The sequence below is a fragment of the Vespa velutina genome, chromosome 8 (assembly GCF_912470025.1).
Source record: "Vespa velutina chromosome 8, iVesVel2.1, whole genome shotgun sequence".
NCBI classification, from domain to species: Eukaryota; Metazoa; Arthropoda; class Insecta; order Hymenoptera; family Vespidae; genus Vespa; species Vespa velutina.
The window spans coordinates 3,535,868-3,559,860 of NC_062195.1; the positions used below are offsets into that span (position 1 = coordinate 3,535,868).

General features: G+C 37.5%; 1 protein-coding gene and 1 long non-coding RNA gene across 3 annotated transcripts in view; one reads left to right on the top strand and one right to left on the bottom strand.

Annotated features, from left to right (window-relative positions):
• The window catches only part of LOC124950917, a 349,196-nt gene that overhangs the window by 280,460 nt on the left and 44,743 nt on the right, over positions 1–23,993 (top strand). Inside the window, exon 3 of one of the 2 annotated variants that reach the window (XR_007101475.1) lies at positions 11,831–12,260. The exons of the other annotated variant lie outside the window; for it this stretch is intronic. This is a non-coding gene — a long non-coding RNA (uncharacterized LOC124950917). Of the gene's footprint in view, positions 1–11,830; positions 12,261–23,993 lie in introns of those variants that run through there. 2 annotated transcript variants of the gene reach the window in all.
• LOC124950915 (SAGA-associated factor 29) lies at positions 18,020–19,867 on the bottom strand. The gene is made up of 2 exons (XM_047498409.1): positions 19,709–19,867; positions 18,020–19,164 (listed from the first exon to the last, which is right to left on the bottom strand). The coding sequence occupies exon 2, from the start codon at positions 19,024–19,026 to the stop codon at positions 18,145–18,147; it is 882 nt and encodes a 293-aa protein (XP_047354365.1). The 5' UTR covers positions 19,027–19,164; positions 19,709–19,867; the 3' UTR covers positions 18,020–18,144.

Genomic DNA, 23,993 nt, shown 5'->3' on the forward strand with positions numbered 1-23,993 from the left:
CTTCTATCGGGATTCACCTCGTTGTACGTGCCGCCGTGCCGCTGACTGGTTTCTACGACGGCGGCTTGTCTTTCTAAAGAAACACAGAAGCTACGAGGAACGACTGCGAGACTAGTGGGTTCGGCTAATTGGAATTGCATTAATTCCTTTCTTCCTTCGCTAGTTGCACGTTAGTTTAATAATAAGATTGCCAATGCAGAACACTGTACCTACTTTACGCCGAGAACGTTCCTACTTTTGTCTTTCCTATAGAAACAAAGTTTCGAGTTGAATTTTCGTACGGAAATTTCTTCATCCCTTTTTTCTTTTTGTTTTTTTTTGTTTTTCTTTTTTTTTTTGTTTTTTTTTTTTTTTTGTTTCTCTTCACATAATTCGTTTCAAACGAAGGTAACAAATAATGTAAAAGATTTGTATAATAATATTCTTTGTAATTTTAATGCATTATAATAGTCGGAACTCGCTCGGTTGACAATAATTAAACTAACGAACTAATTCCTTTGGGTACAACGCATCTTGGGTCACTGGGGTCGAATCGCAAATCCCCGCAGGTACAATCGATTCCTGAATACATTCGGTCGCACATTTACGCTTTCCATGGATGGAAGCCCATAAATATCCTCCCTCGGCGTTGCACGTTCGTGCACGCACACGTGGAAAGGTTGAAAAGGAAGATACACGTTGGACGAGGAAGGAAGGACGCAATGCGGCGCCGGGTAAGTTAGTCCAAGTGGCCACTACCGTCGTTCGCAATGAATGCGATATTCCGCCACTTTTGTAGCGATAAAGCAACGCTCTTCTCGAAACAATGCAACGTACATATACTACGGCTTCTTAGCCTTTCCGTATTCCGCAATTGCTTCAACGACGACATTGTAAAATTCTGTATTGTAAGTGTGGAGAGAACTCATGCATCGACTGGCTTTTAAATCGTCGAGAACTTCGGTGTCCGGGATTTTATCCGAAAAGCACGCGTGGGATAATCCCTCGGACCGACGTGTATCGTTTAAAATACTTCAAAGTTCGATTTAAAAACTGTCACACTCCTCTCGGGATTTTCATGTGCTCATATTATACAATGTGATTTGAAAAGCGAATAATAATGAATATATATTTTAACATGATCATTTTGTATATTTTTGGATAAAATTTCATTCGAGAAGAGAGAAAGAGAGAGAGAGAGAGAGAGAGAGAGAGAGAAAACGCAACACAAAAAAAAAATTTATTTTAACGATCTCATTCGATCGTGCTAACACTTTTTTATTCATTTTTCGCGATACTTTTGAAATCTTAGAAAGTTTATCGAAATAAAAGATTTCTTCTTTAGATTTTTATCGTTCTTAAAGAAAACAATAACGACGTCAGTGATTTTTCTCGAACGAGGTCGAATCATTGCTTAGAGAGCATCTAGGCGTTGGCATAATCAACCACGGAATATATAACGAGTCGCTTGGCGTTTTGAATTCTTTGCATTTTTTTTCTCTTTTTCTCCTTCAGTGACCCAATTCGGAAGATTTACGTAGTCGTCAGTGATTCGTTTAACGTCATCTCGTGAACTCGTCTCTTCGCTCTTTCACGAAAGGAACAAGATCCTTTTGTGCGGGATGCCGCACAATATAAACCGACGTGGAGACACGTGCGAAGAAAACTTTTCATTAATCGCGCTGACCTCATTAAGAATACCAAACGCATTGAATAACGAATAAACCGCGATTTCCAAGTTTCTCTCCCTTTCTTCCTTCGAGCGAGGAGGCTCACTTAAAATTTCTTCTTCGCGCCAAAGCACGCACTCCGTTCTGTGAAATAATTTTTTTTTTTTCGCGCTGTACACTCGAAGGTAAAAGGCACGTACGTAAAAATAACGATGAGAGAGTGAGGTCGGAAGATAAAATCGGAGGGTGAATTTTCTTCGAAGAGAACGTGTCAAGTCCTGAACTAATTCAAAGCGCAACAAACTTTCCTCCTTTGAATACGTAATTCTCTTAATTTCGCTACTTTTAATTCTACTTAATTTTAATGAAAGCTAGCGTCAGCACGTTTTTGTCTTCTGCAATTTTCCCCGACGTTGCTACCTAACTCCTATCTTCTTCTTCTTCTTCTTCTTCTCCTCTTCTTTTCCTCTTCTTCTTCGTCCGTTTAAATCGTTACTGTGTTCTTCGCATTTTCCACTTTTCACTAACGAGATAGAAAAAAGAGAGACGGAGTGGAACGAATAGAAAAGGAAAAAGTCTATGATACGACATAAGATTTTGTAACGTAATAATACAGTTTAATCGTGAGTAGGTATTCTTACTGATACCTAATGTCCATAAAATAAAATTTTATTTCGATTTTGTTTAAAAGAAAATGATCGTGTTATTTCAACGTAACATCGAAAACTCATGTCGAGATCTTTAAGCGTTTTCTAATGCATGCGAAGAATTTAATAACGCATTTTATTATTTTATCGAACGACTGATGTCTGTCATAAATAAGATAAACGTACTATGAATCAAAACTGAATCGAAATCTCGATTGAGAATTCGTGACGCGTTCCCGTTCACCGTCATTCGTTTGTCGCAGTTCATTTTTCGACAACTTCGACCGCTTCGCCACAGATATCGAGGGGTATGACCCGGCGCTTTTTCCATTTTCTTCGAAGCTTTTCCCTAAATGGAAAAACATAGGCAGTGAAACGCGAACTGGGTAAGACGAAAGCCACGCTTCTCGTCGCTCAGGGAGTTTCGCAAACTTTTTGAATCAATGCTACTTCTCCCATCTTCTTTCCTCTTCTCTTCTCGTCTCTTCACTTCTCTTTACTTCTTCCAGCAACCTCTCGTGAGGAAGCACTTTCGAACGAAGGATTCGTTTCTCACCGTCTCTCTTTCTCTCTCTTTCTCTTTCTTTTTTTCTTTTTTTCCTTTTTTTCTGACGGAAACTCCAAAGTAATCTACCTACCGATCGATTATCTATTGTTCCTACATTAATTTACTACCTTACTCGATTACCTCACCATCATCCTCCTCATCCCTCTTTACTTTTACAACGTTTCATGTCACTAATTTTGATGGCAATAGAGTCGCGACTCGCTTAAGAATCGATAAAACCCGCCATGTCATCTGATACTTGTTTACATGCCTTTCACAGGATCTCAACTTTTAAAATAACAATAACATTGACAATAACAATAACAATAACAACGATAATAATAATAATAATAATAATAATATAATAATAATAATAATAATAGAAATGCACAATATACAAATATATTGAGAATGATAACAGAGAAATGAGTTCGTAGTGAAAACAGAAACAATGAATAATGAGTTCATTGAAGCAATGTGAAGGGATGAAATGTACAAATACTTGGGATTTCAACAAAATACCAGATTGAACAATAAGCAAATACAGAGATAAATATATACAAGAATCACTTAGTCTCTGTAATTGAAACAAAACTCAACGTCAAAAACATCATAAAAGCCATAAATACCTATGCAATTTCGCTGCTGTCGTAACTCTTTCGGAATAATTAAGTGGCTAAATGCAAACACCGAAAATCTAAATAGACTGAACAAACAAATCATTCTAACGGACCACAGAATGTATCACTTAGAAGCATGTATTGAATGTGTCATACTATCAAGAAAACAAAGAGAAAGTGAATTAACATACATAACCAAGAAAATGAATAGAAAACTAATACAATTAAAAAATTTCAGGAAGTACCCACTTAAATTCTTTACAATACGCTTATATTTTACTCGGATAACAAAACCGTAAAATATGAAGAAAAGCCAGAATTTATAAAACAAAGAAAGAGAAATAACAATAATACTAATATTAATAATAATAATGATAATTATAATGATAATAATAATAATGATAATAATAATAATAACGTTAGTAATAATAATAATGATAATAATAATAATAATATTTCGCGAAACTCATTCGCAAACTAACGGTTTATTGAAAGGTAGAAAGAGAGAGAGAGAGAGAGAGCCAGCGGGAATTCGCGCGATTAATCGTTATTTCTCCGGTTACGCGACGTTTAATTAATTACGATAATAATAGACGGTGACGGGTTAAAATCGATACTATTATGTATTAATTACGTAACGTCACGGTTACAGAAAATCAAACCGCTGGATTATTTATTCGAACGTCAGGAATTACGAGACAAAAAAGATCTACCATTCTATCACTTTTCTCGATTTGTTCTCACCGATAGCTCGAGACCTCCCATCGATATTGAAACACCAACGTGAGAGGTTCTATCTTTAGCAAGAGTGAATATTTCAGAAAGCTACATTTGAATGTTTTATGAGAACCGCGCTACGCAGGTAGGGTTTTAAACGTTCGATAAGAACCGTAAAGTATCGTGAACCGTTCTGCTCTGTTAGAATGGTTTAAACGTGTAGCCCTCTTTCTTATAGAAGAAATAAAACATAAAAATATAAAATATAAAAGAGAGATTATTGAAGATGATTTCGTATAATCGAGAAATTTCAACGTTAATCTTTCATTTATTACGGCACTCAAACTAATAACTAAAACGCCATCGTCTAATAAACATCCACGATTTGTTGTTATCCACGAATTAAATCAAATATTAATCCGGAACATAGATACGGTATAACGTAGCTATGAATTTATTAGTCGCTTTTCCAATGAGCAACAAATGAGTAAAGTTAAATCGATATAAAATTTTGATAAAAATCATATTGAACTCCATTGTACATTATCATTTCAAGGGTATTTTTATTTCACGTTTATCTTATCTTATCGCGATTACTTATCGTGTGATAGATATAAACACGTCGATCGGGATAAGTACGAAAAGTAAAAGTAAAGGATGAAAAAAGAGAAGAAAAGGAAAAAAGTAAAAAAAAAAAAGCTGGGGGGGAAAAAAAACCCTCTTCGAAGGATCGAAGGAATGTACGAAAGCAATAACGCGCGTCATTACTCGAGAGCCGATGAAGTTGGCTATTCGTCGAGAAAGAAGTCTTTCGCTTCTCTGCAGAACGGGATCGATTCCGTGTTTCTTTGAGCATCGAACGACGAGATTTCCGGGCGACGACGGTTATATCTCGAGTCGCATCGACTGGCGCCGTCGTGGACGGATTAATAAAAGAAATTCTTTAGAAGGAAGCGATGGAAAAGAAAGAGAAGAGAGGATAGAAGTCGAGAAGAAAAAGAAGAAGAAGAAATAGATGCGGATTGAGAAAGAGGAGAGTAGATGTGAAGGTTAAAGGAAAAGCGTGGCTGGTAGATGAACGGAGTATAGGCGTCCAACGACAGAGATGCCCGTTATGGAGGACGCGATGCGAAGTCAACAATGGCGTCCGGCTGTCGGTGATGAGAGGAGAGAAGAGAGATGGTCCATTAGCTTGGCTGTCACTCAACGGACCCGACCGACCAGTACGCATTTATGTACACACCCATCTGGACGTTCCTACGAGCCAGACGCGTCCTTATAACCGTGAGAATAACTTTGTCTCGAAGCGCATCGCTGATACTATCGAACGAGAAAGAAACTTTGCTTGATGGAACTTTGCGAAAAAAAAGGAAAAAAAAAGGAAATGAAAAGAATTAATAAAAAGAAAGTATTCTTCATTTTATATACATAATTATCACATTAATTATAACATTGTATAGCTCGGATTTTCTAATTTTCTCCTTTTTTTTTTTCTTTTTCTTTCTTTCTTTCTTTCTTTTTTTTTTTTTTTTTTTTAATAAGAGAACTGTCGAAGAATTTCTTATAAACCGGGAAAGCGTACTAGCTTCTCTAATAAATATCACCGAACGGTATTATATCCTATCATCACGACGGTGATATCGCGTGACGTATATTAACGAAAAAGAAAAAAAGAGGAATGAAGAAAGAAAGAGGGTAAGAGATAGATAGAGAGAGAGAGAGAGAGAGAGAGAGAGAGAGAGAGAGAGAGAGAGACAGAGAGAGACAGAAAAGAGGGTGGAAAAAAAAGAGAAAAAGAAGTATCGTGGCACTCGCAGCGAGGCGAACGAAACGCGTCGCGCCGCGCCAGCTGGAGATGCGTGAATATAATGAGCGAGAGAGAGAGAGAGAGAGAGAAAGAGAAAGAGAAAGAGAGATAGAGAGAGCGAGAGTGAGCGAGGGTGGATGAGGGGAAAAGAGAGTTGAGGAGTCGGAGAGGCATACGCGAGCAAGGGTAATGTACTGTTCTCACCTCCGACAGGCCTCCGGGGGTTCCTCGGCTATTCTTCAGTTGTGTACGCAGACGCGCGCGCACATATGCAGTTATGTATGTAACATCGCCCGTTGCCCTCTCTTCTGTCTCGGCGGAGTAGTATGCACGAGCGTACGAACCTTTCGATCCTAAGTGGATGTATGTACCACGTAATGTATATAAAAGGGAAAGAGAGAGAGAGAGAGAAAGAGAGAGAGAAAGAGAGAGAGATGATTACTCGACTATTCATATTTTACTCTCATCTAACTATCTTCTTACTATATTCCCGAGCTAAGTGCACGAAAACGACAAATAGAGGCGATTAAACGTTTATCTTTTTCACGAAACTATGGGATAAGATTTTTTTTGAATGGAACAAAACATCTCCCTCTTTTATTTCTTCTTCTCTTTCCTTCTCTCTCTCTCTCTCTCTCTCTCTCTCTCTCTCTCTCTCTCTCTCTCTCCAAGGAACAAGTTTTTTAAAACATTGTATACATAAAGAAAGAGGCTAAAATAAAAAGATCATTGTTTAAAAAGAATTCACTCGTATACCTTGATGACGCTATCGGAAAGATGAATGGTTAGAGAAAATGGATATCCAGGAAGAGCGGCGTTCGATATACTCGTAATTTACGCACGTCATAGGGAGGATTCTACCTACGTTAGCGCCCTTTGCTCTATCTCCGCCCCTCACCTCCCTCTACTCTTTCCGCCCTTTTCCAAACGTCGTATATTACAGTGGGCGCACACGGCTCTGGCTCAATTAATGGAATAAACATAGGGAATAGTGAGAGCCGGTGATTGATTTATCGATGAAATCGAAATCCCTTTCCTTCTCCCGCCCCTCTCTCTCTCTCTCTCTCTCTCTCTCTCTCTCTCTCTCTCTCTCTCTCTCTTACACACACTCTTCGAGCGAGAGGATGCGAGCTGATCACTCGCGTGTACATGCGCGAATATACCCGTAAATTATGGGGAGTCGTCGGTACATTGTCGACTCTGTGTTCGTTGGATGAATCGAAGGGAATATGAGGAAAAGAGAATTGGAGAGAGACAGAGAGGGAGTTAGGCATTCGCGGAGAAGGTTCGAGGGGTGTGCACGTCTAGTCGAGAGTTGGAAGGAAGAAGAGAGAACTGCGACAAGGGTTGGTGACAGACATTGACGGGCAGCACTTTATCCACGACACGGTTCTGCGCTTACCACAGCCCACCCATCCTCGGATCTACGACTGGATCTACCTACGGATCGTCCCAACTACTTCGGCAACGATCCGATTCGATCCGACCAGATCAGATCGGATCCACGTTATTCTTTCTCTATCTTCTCTTTTCCAACGAGATCGAACCTCGATATTTTCCTTGCATCTTCAAGCCTCCCGGCTATCGTGTTTTCGTCTTCTTTACATTTACTCTTTATTCGACTCCGTAAAACGATTTCTTCTTCTACCATTTTGCTGCACGATTTTCTCGATATATACAACGGAACGTGAATACGTATATACGATATCGAATGTATTCGGTTTATTTTTCAATTACTTCATTGTCTATTTTCTTTTATTGTACAAGAACAAACTCTTATTATTTTCGAGGATTTGTCAGATCTCTGACGACGAGCTGGAAGGATTTTTCAAAATCCTCTTGGAGTAATTTGGAATTTGGCGAACTCACTTTTGCCTATCTTCCTAAGTTATCGGTATGAGTTTCCTAGCTTCGAATAGAGCGAAGTCAAGTTTAACCATCTTGCGTTTCATCATTTAGCTTCGGAAAACTTCCGACTTGGCATCTCTCAAGGTAGCATTCTGTAACGACGTAGCTTGTATCACGTTAATGAGCAAAATCTATATAGATATCTGAGCAACAACCACGAAGCTTTATGGATTATCATGCGTTATAGAACCGAACCGTATTTGCATCGATTTGTAAATGGGTAAGTACCAAACTATACTATCTACCGAATCTACCATCTTCGCTCTGAAAATTTGTTGACTTCTCACGGGACGGAAGGACGAACTTTCTCCTCGTCACCTGAATTTCCAATATAATGAAACACTCGAAACTTTATTAATTATCAATTTTGAGTTAGTTAACGCTGCCTTTGATTGGTTGTCTGACGCGTTTCGAATTAAAGCAACGACGAATCACAGAAGCGTATTTATTGGAGTAGAATGTCTTCCCCCTTTCAACCTAATAATTTCTCTGAACCTAGCTCGTCTCCTTTATCAAGGAATTCGAAGACAATGTCGACAGTATGCGTAAAAGCAAGAAGCACGTATTTCTCTAAAAATATAAAACGAGATAGGTAATCGAATCGCGTAACTCGCTTCGAATAGAATATCATTCGAGATATCCAGAGAGTTTTATTACCAACGAAGCTCGTGCAAATATTTTATTACGTTCGTATGATTCCCTTATCGTTCTTCTTTACTACCTTTCTTCAGCATGATTTTCAAAGAGATCATTTCTCTACCCTCGTAGTTTTCGTTCGTGATTTCAACTCTTTTCGTAACAATATTCGAAATGCTGATGGAAACGAACTATACATCCGATTTAATTAAAATAAAGCGACAATCGATTTAATTACAATTTCCATGCTCGTTAATTACTACTGTCAAGTCCATACGGACAATCTCGAATTAAGCGAGGTTCATCGAATTCTCATAGATCGTAGCAAATGAAATATTTGTTGAGCCTCATCCTTTGATCTTATCTTCTATAAAATATGATAGAGCTAACAACTGCCAATGGTGACTTTCGAAAGCATTGTATTTATACTGTTTTATTCAATCGTACGTACGATGCCACCGGGTATGATTAAAAAGTGTGCAAAGTGTTTTCCTTTTTGTCTGTCTTTTCTCATTGAATATCCAAATATCTTTAGATGGAATAATGTCGTTTCTCTCTGGAATTACGAATCCCTTGATTAATATTTGTCAAATGCAAACATTATAGTGTTGCGACTCACAAGAACAACGGAGAACAACAAGTCGGCAGAAAGGAGACAGGACTTGTAATTTCCTCACTAGTAAGGAGGAAAAGGAGGTAGTAGACGGCCTCGAGAATACCGTTCTACAGGCTGACCTTGACGAGTTTCCTTGGAACTTGCGCTTGGCAGCGTGACCCGAAAGCCAGACTCGTACGTTCCACCATGGACGGTGGGCGTTCGGCAGACCGTGTAACGATCCTCGGAGGAAGACTAATTTTCGACTTCTCCGATTCATTAATTAGATACGCTTAATAATACTGTTCGTACCACCGGAAACGTTGAATCTTTATGTATATATATATATATATATATATATATATATATTTATCTATGCTTTTTCATGACTAAAACTTGTTAAATATATTCAGCGAAAGAAAAATGACATTGAAATTATATTTCAAATAAAATCTTGTAAATTTTGTTTCTCTTAAACATCATGATAAATGAATTGTCTGAGCTGTGCGTCGATCAATTCTCCTTGCGTTTTCTAGCTCGATATACTGTGACGTTTACAGCAACTCACGTGTGCGTGCACTTGCACAATGCTCGTCCGTATCTTCGTACGAGATAACCACATTTTGCCATTAGAAGCGTATATCGGATGGAGCTTGCATAGAATCGAGGTTCCCCGCGTGCATCAAGCCAAATACACTTGTAATCTCTTCGAACTTTTTCCTACGCTAAAGTATCCAATACTTTTTGGAGAACTTATAAAGTTGAAGTGCCTTAAAATAAATTTGAATAAAATTGATTTAAATTCTAAACAATGATAAAAGAAAGATAGAATATGGTTGATAATTAATAATAAATAATAAATAATTTTCAACAAAATATTATTACATTGAATAAGATATTGTGATATGAAATTAAATTTAACCATTTATAATCTAATCTATGTGTACTTCTTAATTAGACGCAAAAATAATTATTTCCTTATATATTCTAACCATCAACTTTGAAGAGCGATAAACTTTAGCGAATGCAATCGGGCGTGAAGCTGTCTCGACGCTGATTCTCCGATCTCCTCGTTGTGCTCGGATTCGCCCCTCGTGAAGAACAGCCCTTTGACTTTCTTGCGCTGACTACTAGGAGACGCGAAAATCCAACAGGGTGACAATATTCCCCCGTTTGCTCTCGCTAACGTACACCGATCTCTCACCCTCGCTCAGTTTCACCCCTGAGCGAAGGTGTCGGAGACTATTGATTCCTCCTCGACTCGTGCCAGAATGACAAATAGTTTCGCGTATGTATATGTATATGTATATATATATATATATATATATATATATATATGTATATATGAAGCTACCTCCCCCTCCACTCCCCTCCAACGAAAAGGTCGCTTGACGCGAACCTTTCTCGTTAAATCGAGATTTATTTTCGAACGTTGTTAACTCGAGAATACCTGCAAAATCGTTTCGCTTGGAATATATACGTAGAGTGTCATTAAACTTTATCCTTTTAATAAAGCACTGTATAAAGTGAGATATCTAAATCACAAAGTGAATTGTGTAGTATCATTCATATAGTTGGCAGAATACAAATAAAGACGAAAAAAAGTTGATAAGCAAGTCATCGATCGAAAATGATTTTTTGACAATCTATCGAAATTATCGTATTTCTATTAATTAAACTTCCTTAATATAGGTAACAACGACTTTGTTGGAATATATCGACAGATTCAAGTCGCGGTTCGTTGGACCGAAAGGAGCTACCCGCTTTGTTCACGGTAGGAAAATCTTGAATCCTAAGGCGATCAGGCGTCGGACGTATTTCGAGGATTATCTCGATTGTAGGGAGTCTAGAAGGTAGGCGAGTGCGATGCAGCGTGCACCGTCGAGCATATACGCCCCCTGCCCACAGAATTTCCCGGATAATTTGGCCGTAGCAAACCACCAGCCTGTGATTTGCGAACTCCCGATGGATAAAGACGACTTCGCACAGACAAGACGCTAAGAAAGGCGAGATAGGATTGCAAAGCAGAGAAAGAGATAGAGATAGATAGATAGATAGATAGATAGATAGACAAAGAGAGAGAGAGAGAGAGAGAGAGAGAGAGAATGTGAGACTCGACAATTTGCTATTGAGTTTGCCAGTGACTTCCTGGCAGCCTGAAGCGCCGGCTCCTAGATGAAGCGGAACAGAAACTACGCGGGTTAATCTATGTGAGAACCTAAGCAGCTGCCTCTGCTGGAAGGAAGCCTATCCTTCTGTTATTTCCTTTTCCAGACACGAAGAGAAACAACCAGCTTTCTACGCTATTTCTTAACCTTAGCTCGATTAAGGTTTACATAGATGCCGGTTCTTCCTTGCATTATTTTCACTATTAATTTATCTTAGAATTGGTCGCTTTGTTTCATGGTTATTCTAATAGCTCTAGCATTTTTCCAAATCATCACTTTTCCAAATCGAAATTCAATTCTCGATCAATATCAAACATAAATATATACGTATACAGAATGGAATATGTAAATATAAATATTTATTTATTTACGAGTGATACGATAGTATATTCAGACAGAAAAATTTATAGGGCTTTTGTATGATCGGATAAACCATCAGAATATTTATTATATTACACAAATCAATATATAATTGTGAGAATTAATATACAAGAAATACAAACTTCTATTAATTTATTCATTCCTTTTTGTTTTAGGTAAGTACACGGACAAGCAGAGGTTCATACATACGCGCCGAACTTCTTTCGTAAGTAATAAGCTCGAAATCGAATTAACAATCATTTCGTACGAACGTACGTATAAGCCCTTGAGAATGAAAAAGATGCGGTAGTCGCACCGAAAGAAAGTGGCACGACTCTCGCGCCAAATTGAATGGCCAGAATAACGAATCGTCGCTGTGCTCGTACGCGAAATTCAATTAGGCCGAAGGTTCATCGGTTAGCCCGTGGTTACCTCCGAACGAGCCCCGAGAGAGTACTTTCCTCTCACTTCCCTTCTCGCTCTCCGGATCGAGTCCCTCTGAAGCGGCGAGTTACACTTTGATTGATAATTTACTATCGATATCGCATTCCCGATCGATTTCCTAACTCTTAAATCGAAAACGAGAGATTGTGACGCTCCTACTCTCTTCCTTTTTTTCTTTCTTTTTCTTTTTTTTTTTTTCTTCTTTTTTTTTTGTTTTTTCTTTCTTTTCATATCTGATAAATGAAAATTTTTAACAAATAAAAATTTTTGTAATGTACATATTTTTAGATAAAGAAAGATATATTCGTTTGAATTCATTCATTATTAGAAATTCATTTTAATTCTTTCACATCGACTCCGTTAACTTTCTCAATTATTCACGTGCTCGAGGGAAATCGTTTTTAGAAATTTTCCGGTAAGCGACGATATCGCGGTTTGGGACAAAAGTTTTCGACGAAGTCAGCCAACGACCGATACGAATCCTGAACATTACCGACAGAACCACTGGAACTCAAGTTTGGATATAATAACGGAATATTATTAACCTCGAGTTATAAAGTCGACGGAGAGAACGAAGAAGAGACATATAGGATACGACTAACAACTACTATTCGCTTTTCTCAGCTGATGTTACATCAACTACGAGACTAGAAACACTCGTTTAGTTTGATAGGATAACGCACGGATCACAAACTTGCCCTTTAGTTCTGATTTTCGAAATGACATGCATAACGATGCACATAGTATTTTGCTTTAGAAATAACCAGACTGAATTTATGATCTGTTCGAACTTGGTCAAGATATTGTTGAATACACGAAGAGAACATATAACTGATGGAACTATCAAAAGGATTGAATGTACGTGTATGAAATATCAGACGCGTTCTAATATATAATATTACAAATTGTATATTAAAAATAGTATATATTAAAAGATTTTTAGAATAGGATGCTCTTCTCGTAATAATTTATTTTTTATATATTATAAATATGTTGTATAAATGCACGGAAATATATTGAAGATAGAATTTCATTTCTATCAATTTACCTTAGATTTAAATTCAAACGGAATCACAAGTTTGTACACGTGATATATATATATATATATATATATATAATATATATATATGTACATACACATATGTATCTATTCCTGTAGAAAGCATTTACACGAACTTAAGCTTACTAACGAATACAAATGTGCGAAGAGTGCCGACAGATGACAGAGTCAGGATCTCGGAGTACACATATAGGATTAGTCCGGTTTACAAAGCCCAAAGCTAATTATTATAATTCCCAGAGCGATGATAATCCATTAAAAACTAATATCATTGATAGTAATTGAAAATTAATCATCGCTTTTGACATAGACATTTCTCGACATATTAATAGGTCAACTTGTCTATATTTTATAAGCATCGCTAATCAAACTGTGCCCTTTGCTATACGTGTATCGTAACAAACGTCCAAGAACCTGCGATCGGCAAAGTAAAATTTATCACGTAGATACTCTAAACGACTAGCCAGGATTTAGGTGGTACATTGTTTATGGACGTTCTAAAGTACTCGCCGGCAATAGGTTCAGTACAATCGATCGATCGTTCTCTCGAGCACGCCTCGTTGAAACTGTCCCCGTCAATTATACTTCCAACGAGAAACGAGAACAAGAGAAGATCGGATCATCTACGTGTATGAAAATTAAAATTCTTTTAAGAATCACCAAGGCATCGTAAAACTAAACGGCACGGCTATAACGTTTGCACGCATGCTCTTTGGACACACACACACATACACACGCACACGCAAATATGTACATACGAGGAGATCGCATTTTCTGTGTTGGAGACGATAATGACCACGATAACCGATTATAGTCTGAATTATGATGGAAGTTTTAAAGCGCCCCGCCTTCATTGGCAAATGCAATTAATTAACGAGGAGCCGCCCGCCTATGAATTATTCGTCCGTTTCTCCCTAGCCGTCGGGCGAGCACGAGAGCCGGGCGTCGTCGCAACGGCCACGTCGAGAACGTGATTCCAACATTGGAATCGTGGATCGTGCTCTCTCGCCGACTGCGAGAGACAAATTTCCCGTTGAAATATGTAAGCGAGAACGCCGTTCCATCCTTTAATGCCGGACTCCCGGCAAAAAACCTAACAAATCGCCGCCGTCGCAAAGAGAGCTTCAGGATGTCCGAAGAGAGAACGCGTTTTAGCACGTTTAGTAGTAATTTTAAATTCGTTAGAAACGTCAAGAACATTGAAATCTTCTTTTTCTTTTTCTTTTCTTTTTCTTTTTTCGTTTTATTTTTTTTTTTTTCTTTTTTTTTTTTTTTTAGTTTCAAATCCTTTTTACACAGAGAAAACTAGCTAACGCGATCGTTTTCGGAAGTAAAACATTTGAAATCACAATCGGATACTAATAGTTATATTGGATGCAAGTAATTTACTTGATTCTAGATCGTTTGAATAATTACGTTATACGATTCATCCGTGAAATCTCAACTTTTATATCTTAACAATCTTCATTTTCCAGATCGATAAGTTGGCCCATTTAAAAGATTCGCGTTTCCTCTACGGAATGACATTTAAGTAATCGCGGAAAGTTACTTTCGCAAGGCGAGAGTTTCATAGCCGAAGGGCCACCGTTAGACGATTTTAGTGAAAGGTACTTGAAATCGAGCGAGACGTTTCAAGTGCATCTCGATGTGATACTTGGTCGTTACTACTACTGGTCGCTATTCGAGAAAGACAGCGCGAGGAATATAACGGCAGTACCAAACGCTATCGCTTGGTCTAAAGTGTCGCTCGTGTATAAAAGGAAGAAAAGAACGTGTCGGTGCTTACCGGCATGCCCGATAGAGCCAGCAAGCCGAACATTGTGGTATCGAAGAAGAAATTGCTCTAGCGAAAGCCAATAGGTTTAGATCGAATCAGCTTTCGAAACGCCTTTGCGCTGAAGCTTTACTTCTTTCTTAGCTCGTGCCCGCGGCTAAAACGAGGCTAAACCCGGATCCGTACCGTCCTCGAAAAGGCACTACCTTCGATGAATCTACGATCTTCTCCTCTCTCCCTCTCTATCTCTCTTTCTCTCTCTCTCTCTCTCTGTCTTTTTCTTTATTTCTTTCTTCTAAAGTAAAAGCTATTAACCGTAGGATCCTTCTTTTTTTAACGTCTTTGGGAAGGAAAATGCAGCTAGTGACGTCCAATGAAATCGTGCTAAAACGGATATCATAGGTACGAAAAAGGATGATAGCGGATTCAATCGAGCGAGATTAAATGGAAACGAAAACGTCGCATCCTTCAGAAAGAGAGAGAGAGAGAAAGAGAAAGAAGATGGAGAAGAAGAAGGAGAGAAGGGCCACTTTATCGATAGGTCTACTCTCTCGTCCCATAGTGACCGTAAACGAGCCCTCAGATTTTTCTCGTCCGTTCAAAGGCAGAGAAGCTATTAATACTAAGTCTTTCTTTCCAAAAACATAGTCGGATTCATTACTACGTCACTTAAAATTCACGACAGTTTTTTTAGTAACTGGAGTTGGATTGGCAACTCGTTAAGCAGAATTATCGATCCATTTCTCTTTCTCTCTCTCTCTCTCTCTCTCTATCTATCTATCTATCTCTGTTTCTTTTTCCTGGCGTATTAATTAAAACATAAAGAATAAAAATTTAAGTGTCATTAAACGAATAGTCTTTGTCATAAAACATTAGAATACTAGATAGATAGAATTATTAGAAAATAGTTGTACGAAGAAATTGTATGACGATGTGAAAATTTTTGGATGAAAAAAAGAAAGAAGTAGATTACAAAAATGACAAAGAACATGTCGGTGGTCAGGAAAGGTCCAGTGGAGGTCTTGGAAAATAGTGTGCGACGAAGAGGGCAAATGATGGATATCGACCATGATGGCTATGGCCTCGGTACGATCGATCTCGGGCGAAATAAAATATGCTTGAGAGTGTGCACGACCACTTGGCCGTAATTACGAGCTCCGAAGAAAAATACAGTGCGCCATTATTGGAAGGGGTTGGAGTGGACCCACCTACCTACGATCGGGTTATACAGGCGAAAAAGAAAGACGAGAGGAAGAGATAGAAGATGGGAAGACTGAAATGAGGAAAGAGAGAAAGAAAGAAAGAGAAAGAAGAGGACAGAGAGAGAGAGGGAGAGAGAGAGAGAGAGAGAAAGCGAGAGAAAGAGTGAGAGGGCAAGTAGGCAGGGCGAACCAAACGAAGAGGCATTACTCAGATAACTGAGACGTGGAACGAATGAACGAAGAGAACGAGGTAGGAGCGAGAAGAGAGAAGAGAAAAGACGAAGTAAAGGTTCCTACAATCGTAGATCGGAGGGTGAAAAGGACGGCTCGCGTGCCCGGGTGCAAGTTCGCCTTAGCTTCCGGTAGCTTGCATGCTTCGTCTCCACTTGTATTCGAGCAACTCACACATTCACACAGGTACAATGTATTTTATGTACAATATATATCTATACATACATATTGCACTCTGTTAAAGGAATTCGCATTGTCACGTTGAACTTCGCGCGAGGAAGGTCGTTCAACGTTGAAAAGAAATTCGCGCCTCTTGACTCGCCAAAAGCTAATCGCCGCCGCTTGAATTAATTCCATGACTGCGAATGGCTTTTGTCGACATGGTGATCCTCGTTATCTTAAAGTGGAAAGATATTCGATCGTTCGAAAATAGCCAAGTTTTACTTTCTAAGATAGGTTATCCGATCGATTTAGATCGCAGATCTGGAACAATTTCGTTCGCGGATCATCTTTACTTCTTCTCAAGCTTCTCTATATATCTCGTAATATTCTTCTATGGATGGGGATTAAAACTTTTCTCTTTTATTTTTATGTCGTAACATTTCCTTCTACTGGTAAAAGAGGTAGCTTTCGATGTCGTGACGATCTTTATTTCGATAGTCACCCACCGATATAGTTATTCCAGGAGTTTATACTATGTAACGAGTTATCACGATGTTCATGCGCCGATTAACAAGGAAAAAGATTTTTCAAAAAATTCTTGAAATAACGCAAACCGATGGAGTATATATTCGCAGATATGAAAAATGGAATAAGTTAACGTTAATATTGATTGTACGAACAGTAGGAAACAAATAGGACATTGCAAATTAATTAAATATACTTATCAACATATATCGTATGAGCTTTTTTGTAGATAACATGCAAGGCTGTGATTAAATTAAATAATGAAAGAGAATTGGCCGAATCTAACGAACCATTGACTGTGGTAGCTTCGGCTTTGAACCGCTTTGATGTTCTACGGTAATCATTGATTTTGAAATTAATTATTGCATGGAATCCCTTTTTATGTTCCCTCTCTTCCCTTGCTTGTGCTTTGAACGATCTATTCTCCAATTGAAATTTTAGTTTTATCCATTTCCCATCTTTGCAAATATTCTTCCAATGCAGGAAGAAATTACGTCGCCAACTGATCACGGAATGCCGATATTGCGAAAGGTCAAAACAGTTCACATCGAGGTCCTCCCGCGTACATACACTAATGCCAACATTATCTTTGTATAACCTACGCCGATTACAGCCGACTAAAAGCATTACGGAAATAGTACCCTAACGGTATATATGCGTCTTTCCTATCTGCACGACCTCGCTTAGTCCCTCGAGAAGTTCCAACGACGTGCAATTTACTATCCTCAAGTATGTGCGCCCTATGCATTTTAACGTCTCAGAAATATATCTATAATTATCCTTAATTATCGATAGTTTACTTAAACGTTGAGTAAAATCGATTCCCCGTTAAATACTGATAGGGAAGTGTTATGGGAAAAGATAGGAAATTGGAGGGTATGTTTTTTTTTTCAATCGTTATATCGTTCAAAAATTTATATAAAAGGATGGCAAATGTTCGTTGATGGGAAAGGGTGGTATCGATGACGACGGTGAACGCGTTCTTTTTATTTTTCACAAGTATCTTATAAAATAAATCTTATCAAACGCTTAAAGTCTACGATGTAAATACATAAAGATATAGTAATATATAGAGAACTTATTAATACTGACTCAACATTGGCTTTTGTTCTTTTTACTTTCCTTGATAGATATAACATAACGTTGTGCCACATTTAACGGAGGTGAATAACCATCGGCATAAGTTGCGTCCTCGAATAGTACCTCGTATTCTTCCGTAGCTGTGGTAGGTAATTGATTGACGACGGCCTTATAGAAACACGTTGTCTGAGGGTAGAGAGCCATTACGATGGATCCTTTTGGGAACAAAGCGTGAGGATCAGTCTCTGGATTAGCTCTCATCAGTGGTAAAGGTACGACTCTTCTACGTGAAAGAGTATGACGATCCTTTTGTTCTTCATCGATATCATCGACCTCGTACTTATTTGTCGTAGGATTGAATTGAACGACTTCCGCAAGGATCCAATTCTCTTCTTCCTCGGATCCTTTTACCAGAGCAGCTACCATGTCTCCCATTTTCGCGATATAGGTGGGCTCAGCTGGAACAGCACCACACAATGGAGGTGCTTTTGCTCCTGGTGCTTTACCAACGTAAAGAGGAAGGGTCTGTGCTGTACTTAACAGCATCTTCATTAATGCGCCACGCCTGATCGTTTCTTTGTTACCGGCATTTCTCGCCTGTATACGCCTCTCATTTCTTATCGCACGAATTTCATTGATCTTCCCAAGAGCTTTCCGCAAAATCTCTTCTTCTTGTTGAGCGTCCGTAACTGCTGCGCTATAGAGATTCTTTAGTTTTTGTTGATAGTACGGCGATACCTTGTCTTCCGGCGTAACCTTTTCGTGAGTTTTTACAATATTATTCAAATTGTGTTCCGTTCGATTTCTCTGCGCCTCGATATCGTGAACCAACTGATATACATTCCGAAGACGTTCCTGGATCTGAGTGGCCGCTGCGTCCGCTGTAAATGGCATTTTCTTGATCTCAGCAACTTTGCCGTAAGATAGAGTACGAGTTGAATGATCTACAGTTACTTCTATGATTCATTAATTATTATCGGTTGTCTTTTAGACGATAACATAGTAATTCTCCGACAAATCACGACTGGTTCTCTGTAAGAACAAAATAAACTCGTCAATGATATTCAAATGCATATATATTAAATAATAATTTTGCGACTATTAATACAAATTAATTTTTAGATCTTTCAATCTCAAGTATTGTTAATAACACTTATAATTTAAACGAAAAAATATCACAAGAATCCTTTTCTATAAAAAGAAGAAAAAAAGAAAAAAAAAAAAAGAAAAAAAAAAGAAACAAAAAATTTTTCCGTCAAGAGGATTTGAACTCACGATCTTACATTTCATAAGTGTACACTTCATTATGATACTAGAAAATTAATTTTCGATTCATAACACTAAACATCAACATAACCTCTTTGATACAATTTTAACCGGTATTAATGTAGTATCAATAGATATTTTATTGCACTATCAAACTCGTTTGAAAATTAAATTTTTCTTTATGAAACCGTCACATAACCTCACAAACGCGTCATCTCTTGACGTATTGCAAAGAACGGATCGATACTCATATTTCTGACGATGATTCTTCTATAGAGTGACACTGTAGACAAAAACGCGAAAAACGTACCTTATTATCGAGAATAAAACTTGTTAATAGTTCTCTTGGTAAGCACAAAGAACACAAAAATCGTCCCTCTAATACGAAGCAGCAAGCAATACTAAAAGCGTAACTAGCGTATACATCCGACGTGCTTGTGCTTCTGCGCCATACTGCTTGAGTCTCTCCCACTACCGACGCGTCGTAGAACTTTCCATCAAGGCAGTGCTGCCCCCTCCTGTTATTAGACAGAATTAACCAAGCGTAAGAAGTTTTGTCATACGCTCGCGGCGTATTCTCTTTTCCCGTTTTGCGGTTCATTTTCAATGCTGCTTTTTGATTTTCTGTATTTATCGAGTATAATTTTACGAAAACTCTAATGTTTAATCAATTGAAAGTTATTAATATTCGATAAAAGCTTTCAAAGAGAGAGACAGATAGAGAGAGAGAGAGAGAGAGAGAGAGAGAGAGAGAGAAACGATAATAAAATGAAAAACTTTGATTCTAACATATAGTAACATTGTTAAACAACGAACGATTGCGATAAATCGTAAGATTGAAAAGAAATTTAAAAGATTTGATGGAGAATGCTGGAACTGGTCAATAATCCTCTTATAAATATCCCATAAGCGATCTCAAATTTATGAACTTTAAATACATTTGAAGTAAGAAAAATCGTGACATTTTTAAATCATTAAATTTTAAGTTAGATGAAACCAATTTGATCATTCTCATATAAATAAATTCTTGATAATTTTCAATTAACGATATATTGTCTATATATCGAGTACAATATTAAATAATAAAGACAAATTTGAATGATTATAGAATAAAATTGTACATTAAACTCATAGAAGATCTAATGAATTTAACCGAAACTTTTAATGTTCACTAAGAGAAAATATTTTCAAGATGAAAGTTTCTATTAAATGGTATTATGAAGATAAGATATTATGGAGTTTAGTAACCGCAAAACGTGAATATTATCTATGTGGATAATATATATATATATATATATATATATATATATATATATATATATATATATATACACATATACAATACTCTTGCGAAATTCATTTCAAAAGACAAAACAGGAGGTCTAACGAGGCGTAAGAAGATCTCCAACCTCGGGGTAATTCTATGTACAATACCATTCTCTACGCGTGCTTGGTTGTTCTCGCTTTTACTCCGTTATTCTCTCGATACCGCAAGTAATGTTCAAGGATGTCAGCCTGCGAGGCGAAACCATTTTCGAATTAGCGGTTGCTAAGTTTGAGGTAGACGATGAACATTCGAAAGGATTCGTTTTACGAGTATGTACTCGATCATGTCTTATCTGTTAAAAGCTTCTAGTTATTCGTTAAAATCAAAAATGAAAAATATTTATATATAATTAAGCATCAGTTTTATTTTTTTTCGTTGATAATAAAATTCGAGATAAGAAAAATGTATAAAATATTAAATAAGATATGTTATTTCGTTGTTTGACAATTATATTTTGTCGTTATAAAAAATAGAAATGTTAATGAAATTGTTAATGAAATTGACATGAATATATTGAATGTTAATGATTATCAGAAGGAGTAAGAATGTTTAATGAAAATGATTAGATTTCTAAGAAGATTTTGGAAAAAAAGAAGGGAAGAAAAATGTAATTAAATTTTTAACTTTTGTCTCTAGTGTCTTTCGGTACTCAAGGTTGATCCGATTTTCGTCTAATATTGACATTTTACGATGCACGACTTAACGACCTGTTGCAGTCGTTAAACCGAGTACGATGTTAGGTACATCGTAGATATACGCATAGACGATATTTCAAAGGAAAGTCCTGCATAAGGTGTAGAATGATGAAAATGTCAAGCTCAGATACATTTACTGCCGGTGAAGTGAGCATCGAACGTCGGACGGAATAACAGGCACGATTGATAAGAAAAAGGAATTGAAAAATCGAAGGATGGAACGATGGAAGTAAAGAGAATGTGAAAATGAGAGAGAAAAAAAAAGACAACGAAAATAAAGAGATCGATACGTCATGAACCTCGTATTTTTATGTCTATCGTCGTTCTATCGATTTTCGTTTATCAGCAAGATAACCGAAATTGAGAAAAAGTAAAGGATAAAAAAATTTCCAAAAAAAAAAAGAAAGAAAAAAAGTCAAACACTTTTTTTACTCGATTTTTTTTTCCTTTTCTTTTTTTTTTTTCTTTTTACCATAGAAATATATTAAACAAATTATTGTACGCCTATCATATTTATATTATAATTTATCTTTGGTCTTTTGAATTTATCTTTTGAATAAATCAAAAAGTATTTCTTTTATAAGGACTAAAAGGTAAATTAGAAGTTTCGAATTGAAAGTAATATAGGTAGAGACACATAATTTTTCGAGAACAAGATAAGATATCCTTCAGAATTTATCGTTTCTTCTAGAAAATCTTCTTGAGAATGATATTGCTAAGGAAGACAGAACAAAGGCAGAAAGAGGGAGAAAGAGGGAGAGAAAGAGAGAGAGAGAGAGAGAGAGAGAGAGAGAGAGAGAGAAAGAGAGAAAAAGAGAAAGAGACAGAGAAGAAGAAGAAGAAGAAGAAGAAGAAAAAGAAGAAGAAACGAGATAGCCTGCGTGATGTTTGATTTACTGTGAAGTATGGCCGAAGGTGACGACACGAGGCATACATTTATCGGCTTTCTCCCTTGTAAGAAGGCCACCCTGAGATTTTTGGCTCGCTGTATAATGTAAAAGCGATATGCATTAGCACGATTGGACTATACGCTTCCTGGTTCACGGCTCATCGTCTTTTTCACTTTCATTTTTTATAACCCTCCCGGACTTTACTGCCATATGTTGGTTAGAACGATGGTTCTGACGGGATTGATGGGGGTACGTGAGCTTATTCCAAAAAAAAGGGGAGAAAATGACACGCATTGTTACGCACCGAGCGAAGATTTTCGTTTCAAAAGAAAGAAATTAATCGAATCGCGGCATGTTTTTATTTTAACGACGCTATTATTTTAACAAACATCAATGCAGCTGAACTATCGGCTGGAAAAAGGAAAATCGATGTTGCGAATTGACCGTTCCATTGACTCTTCCGCAAGGAATAATATTTTTCGTTTCATTTGGAATATTATTAGAGTTCATGCTTTTCTTTCCCTCTCTCCCTCTCACTTCCCCCCCTCTCTCTCTCTCTCTCTTTTTCTTTCTACTCATTTCATTTTATTTGATTGCCAAATAAATTTTTTTTCAATTCGCCGATCACATGTTTGCCTTCCTAGTACATATATAAGTATATATATATATATGTATGTATGTATATCGACATTTTCATTTTCTCTTCACATTGGTCAGTAAAAAGTTTAACTTTCTATGAGAACGATCGCGTGTATCGAACAAGTTACTTGTAAATCGAAAGTTTTTCTTTAGTCGCGTGTCGCCCAAATTAAACGTCCTAATAAAGAAAATAAACAACAAAGGAGTAACGAGACGATGAAGGATTTTAAGTGTGCAATTACAAGAGAGAGAAAGAGAAGGAGAGAGAGAGAGAGAGAGAGAGAGCGAGAGAAAGTATTAGCGAGCTAACATAAAAAGAGAAACTATCCGTTTCATGTTAACGTTGGTTAAATTATTAAGGAGTATGGCTCCGATGGATCGATATTAAATTCAGCGGAGATTGACAAGGCAGTAAAAAGGGTGGAAGACGAAAAGAGGAAAAGAGTAGATACGAAAGTTTCGAGGTCGGCGACAGGAGAAGAGGGTCGAAAAGAGGGGTCGAAACGTTCTGGCTGACAGGTTAAGCCAGCGACAGGACGGGGAATGTATTAATAATAAATGCAAACGCCTAACATCAATTTCTGTCTGGTTGCTTTCACTTCGGCTCGTAGTTTTCCTGTTCGTTGCAGTCGGTTGGAAGCCGCGGAAAGAGAAAGAGAGAAAGCTTTACCCCATCCCCTTTATTTAGTCGATCGTTTGCTTACTTAAACTAAACTCGGCAAGCTTGTCAGAGTGTCGAGCCTGCCAGAAAGAGCCGTAGAAAGAGCTCGAGACATCGAACGAACTACAAATTGATATCGTTCTCGTTTCTATCTTCCTGCTTTTCTCTTTCTCGTTCTTATCTTTTCTTGCATTTGAGTTGCAACGGTGTTTTAGCCTGTAACGAAACCAAGCGAAGTAAAACTTTGCTTCGGCTGACAATCAGGCTCGTCGCGTCGTTCGTCTGATTTTAATAATTGCCGTAATCTCGTTAAACGAAATACTTCCTTTGACCTTGACGGCGAGCGAGCCCTCGTAATCCTTTAAACACGTAATTCGCGTACC

What these genes read in the sequence shown, in the direction of transcription:
- LOC124950915 (XM_047498409.1), bottom strand. Translation starts at nt 19,026, where the DNA reads ATGCCATTTACAGCGGACGCAGCGGCCACTCAGATCCAGGAACGTCTT.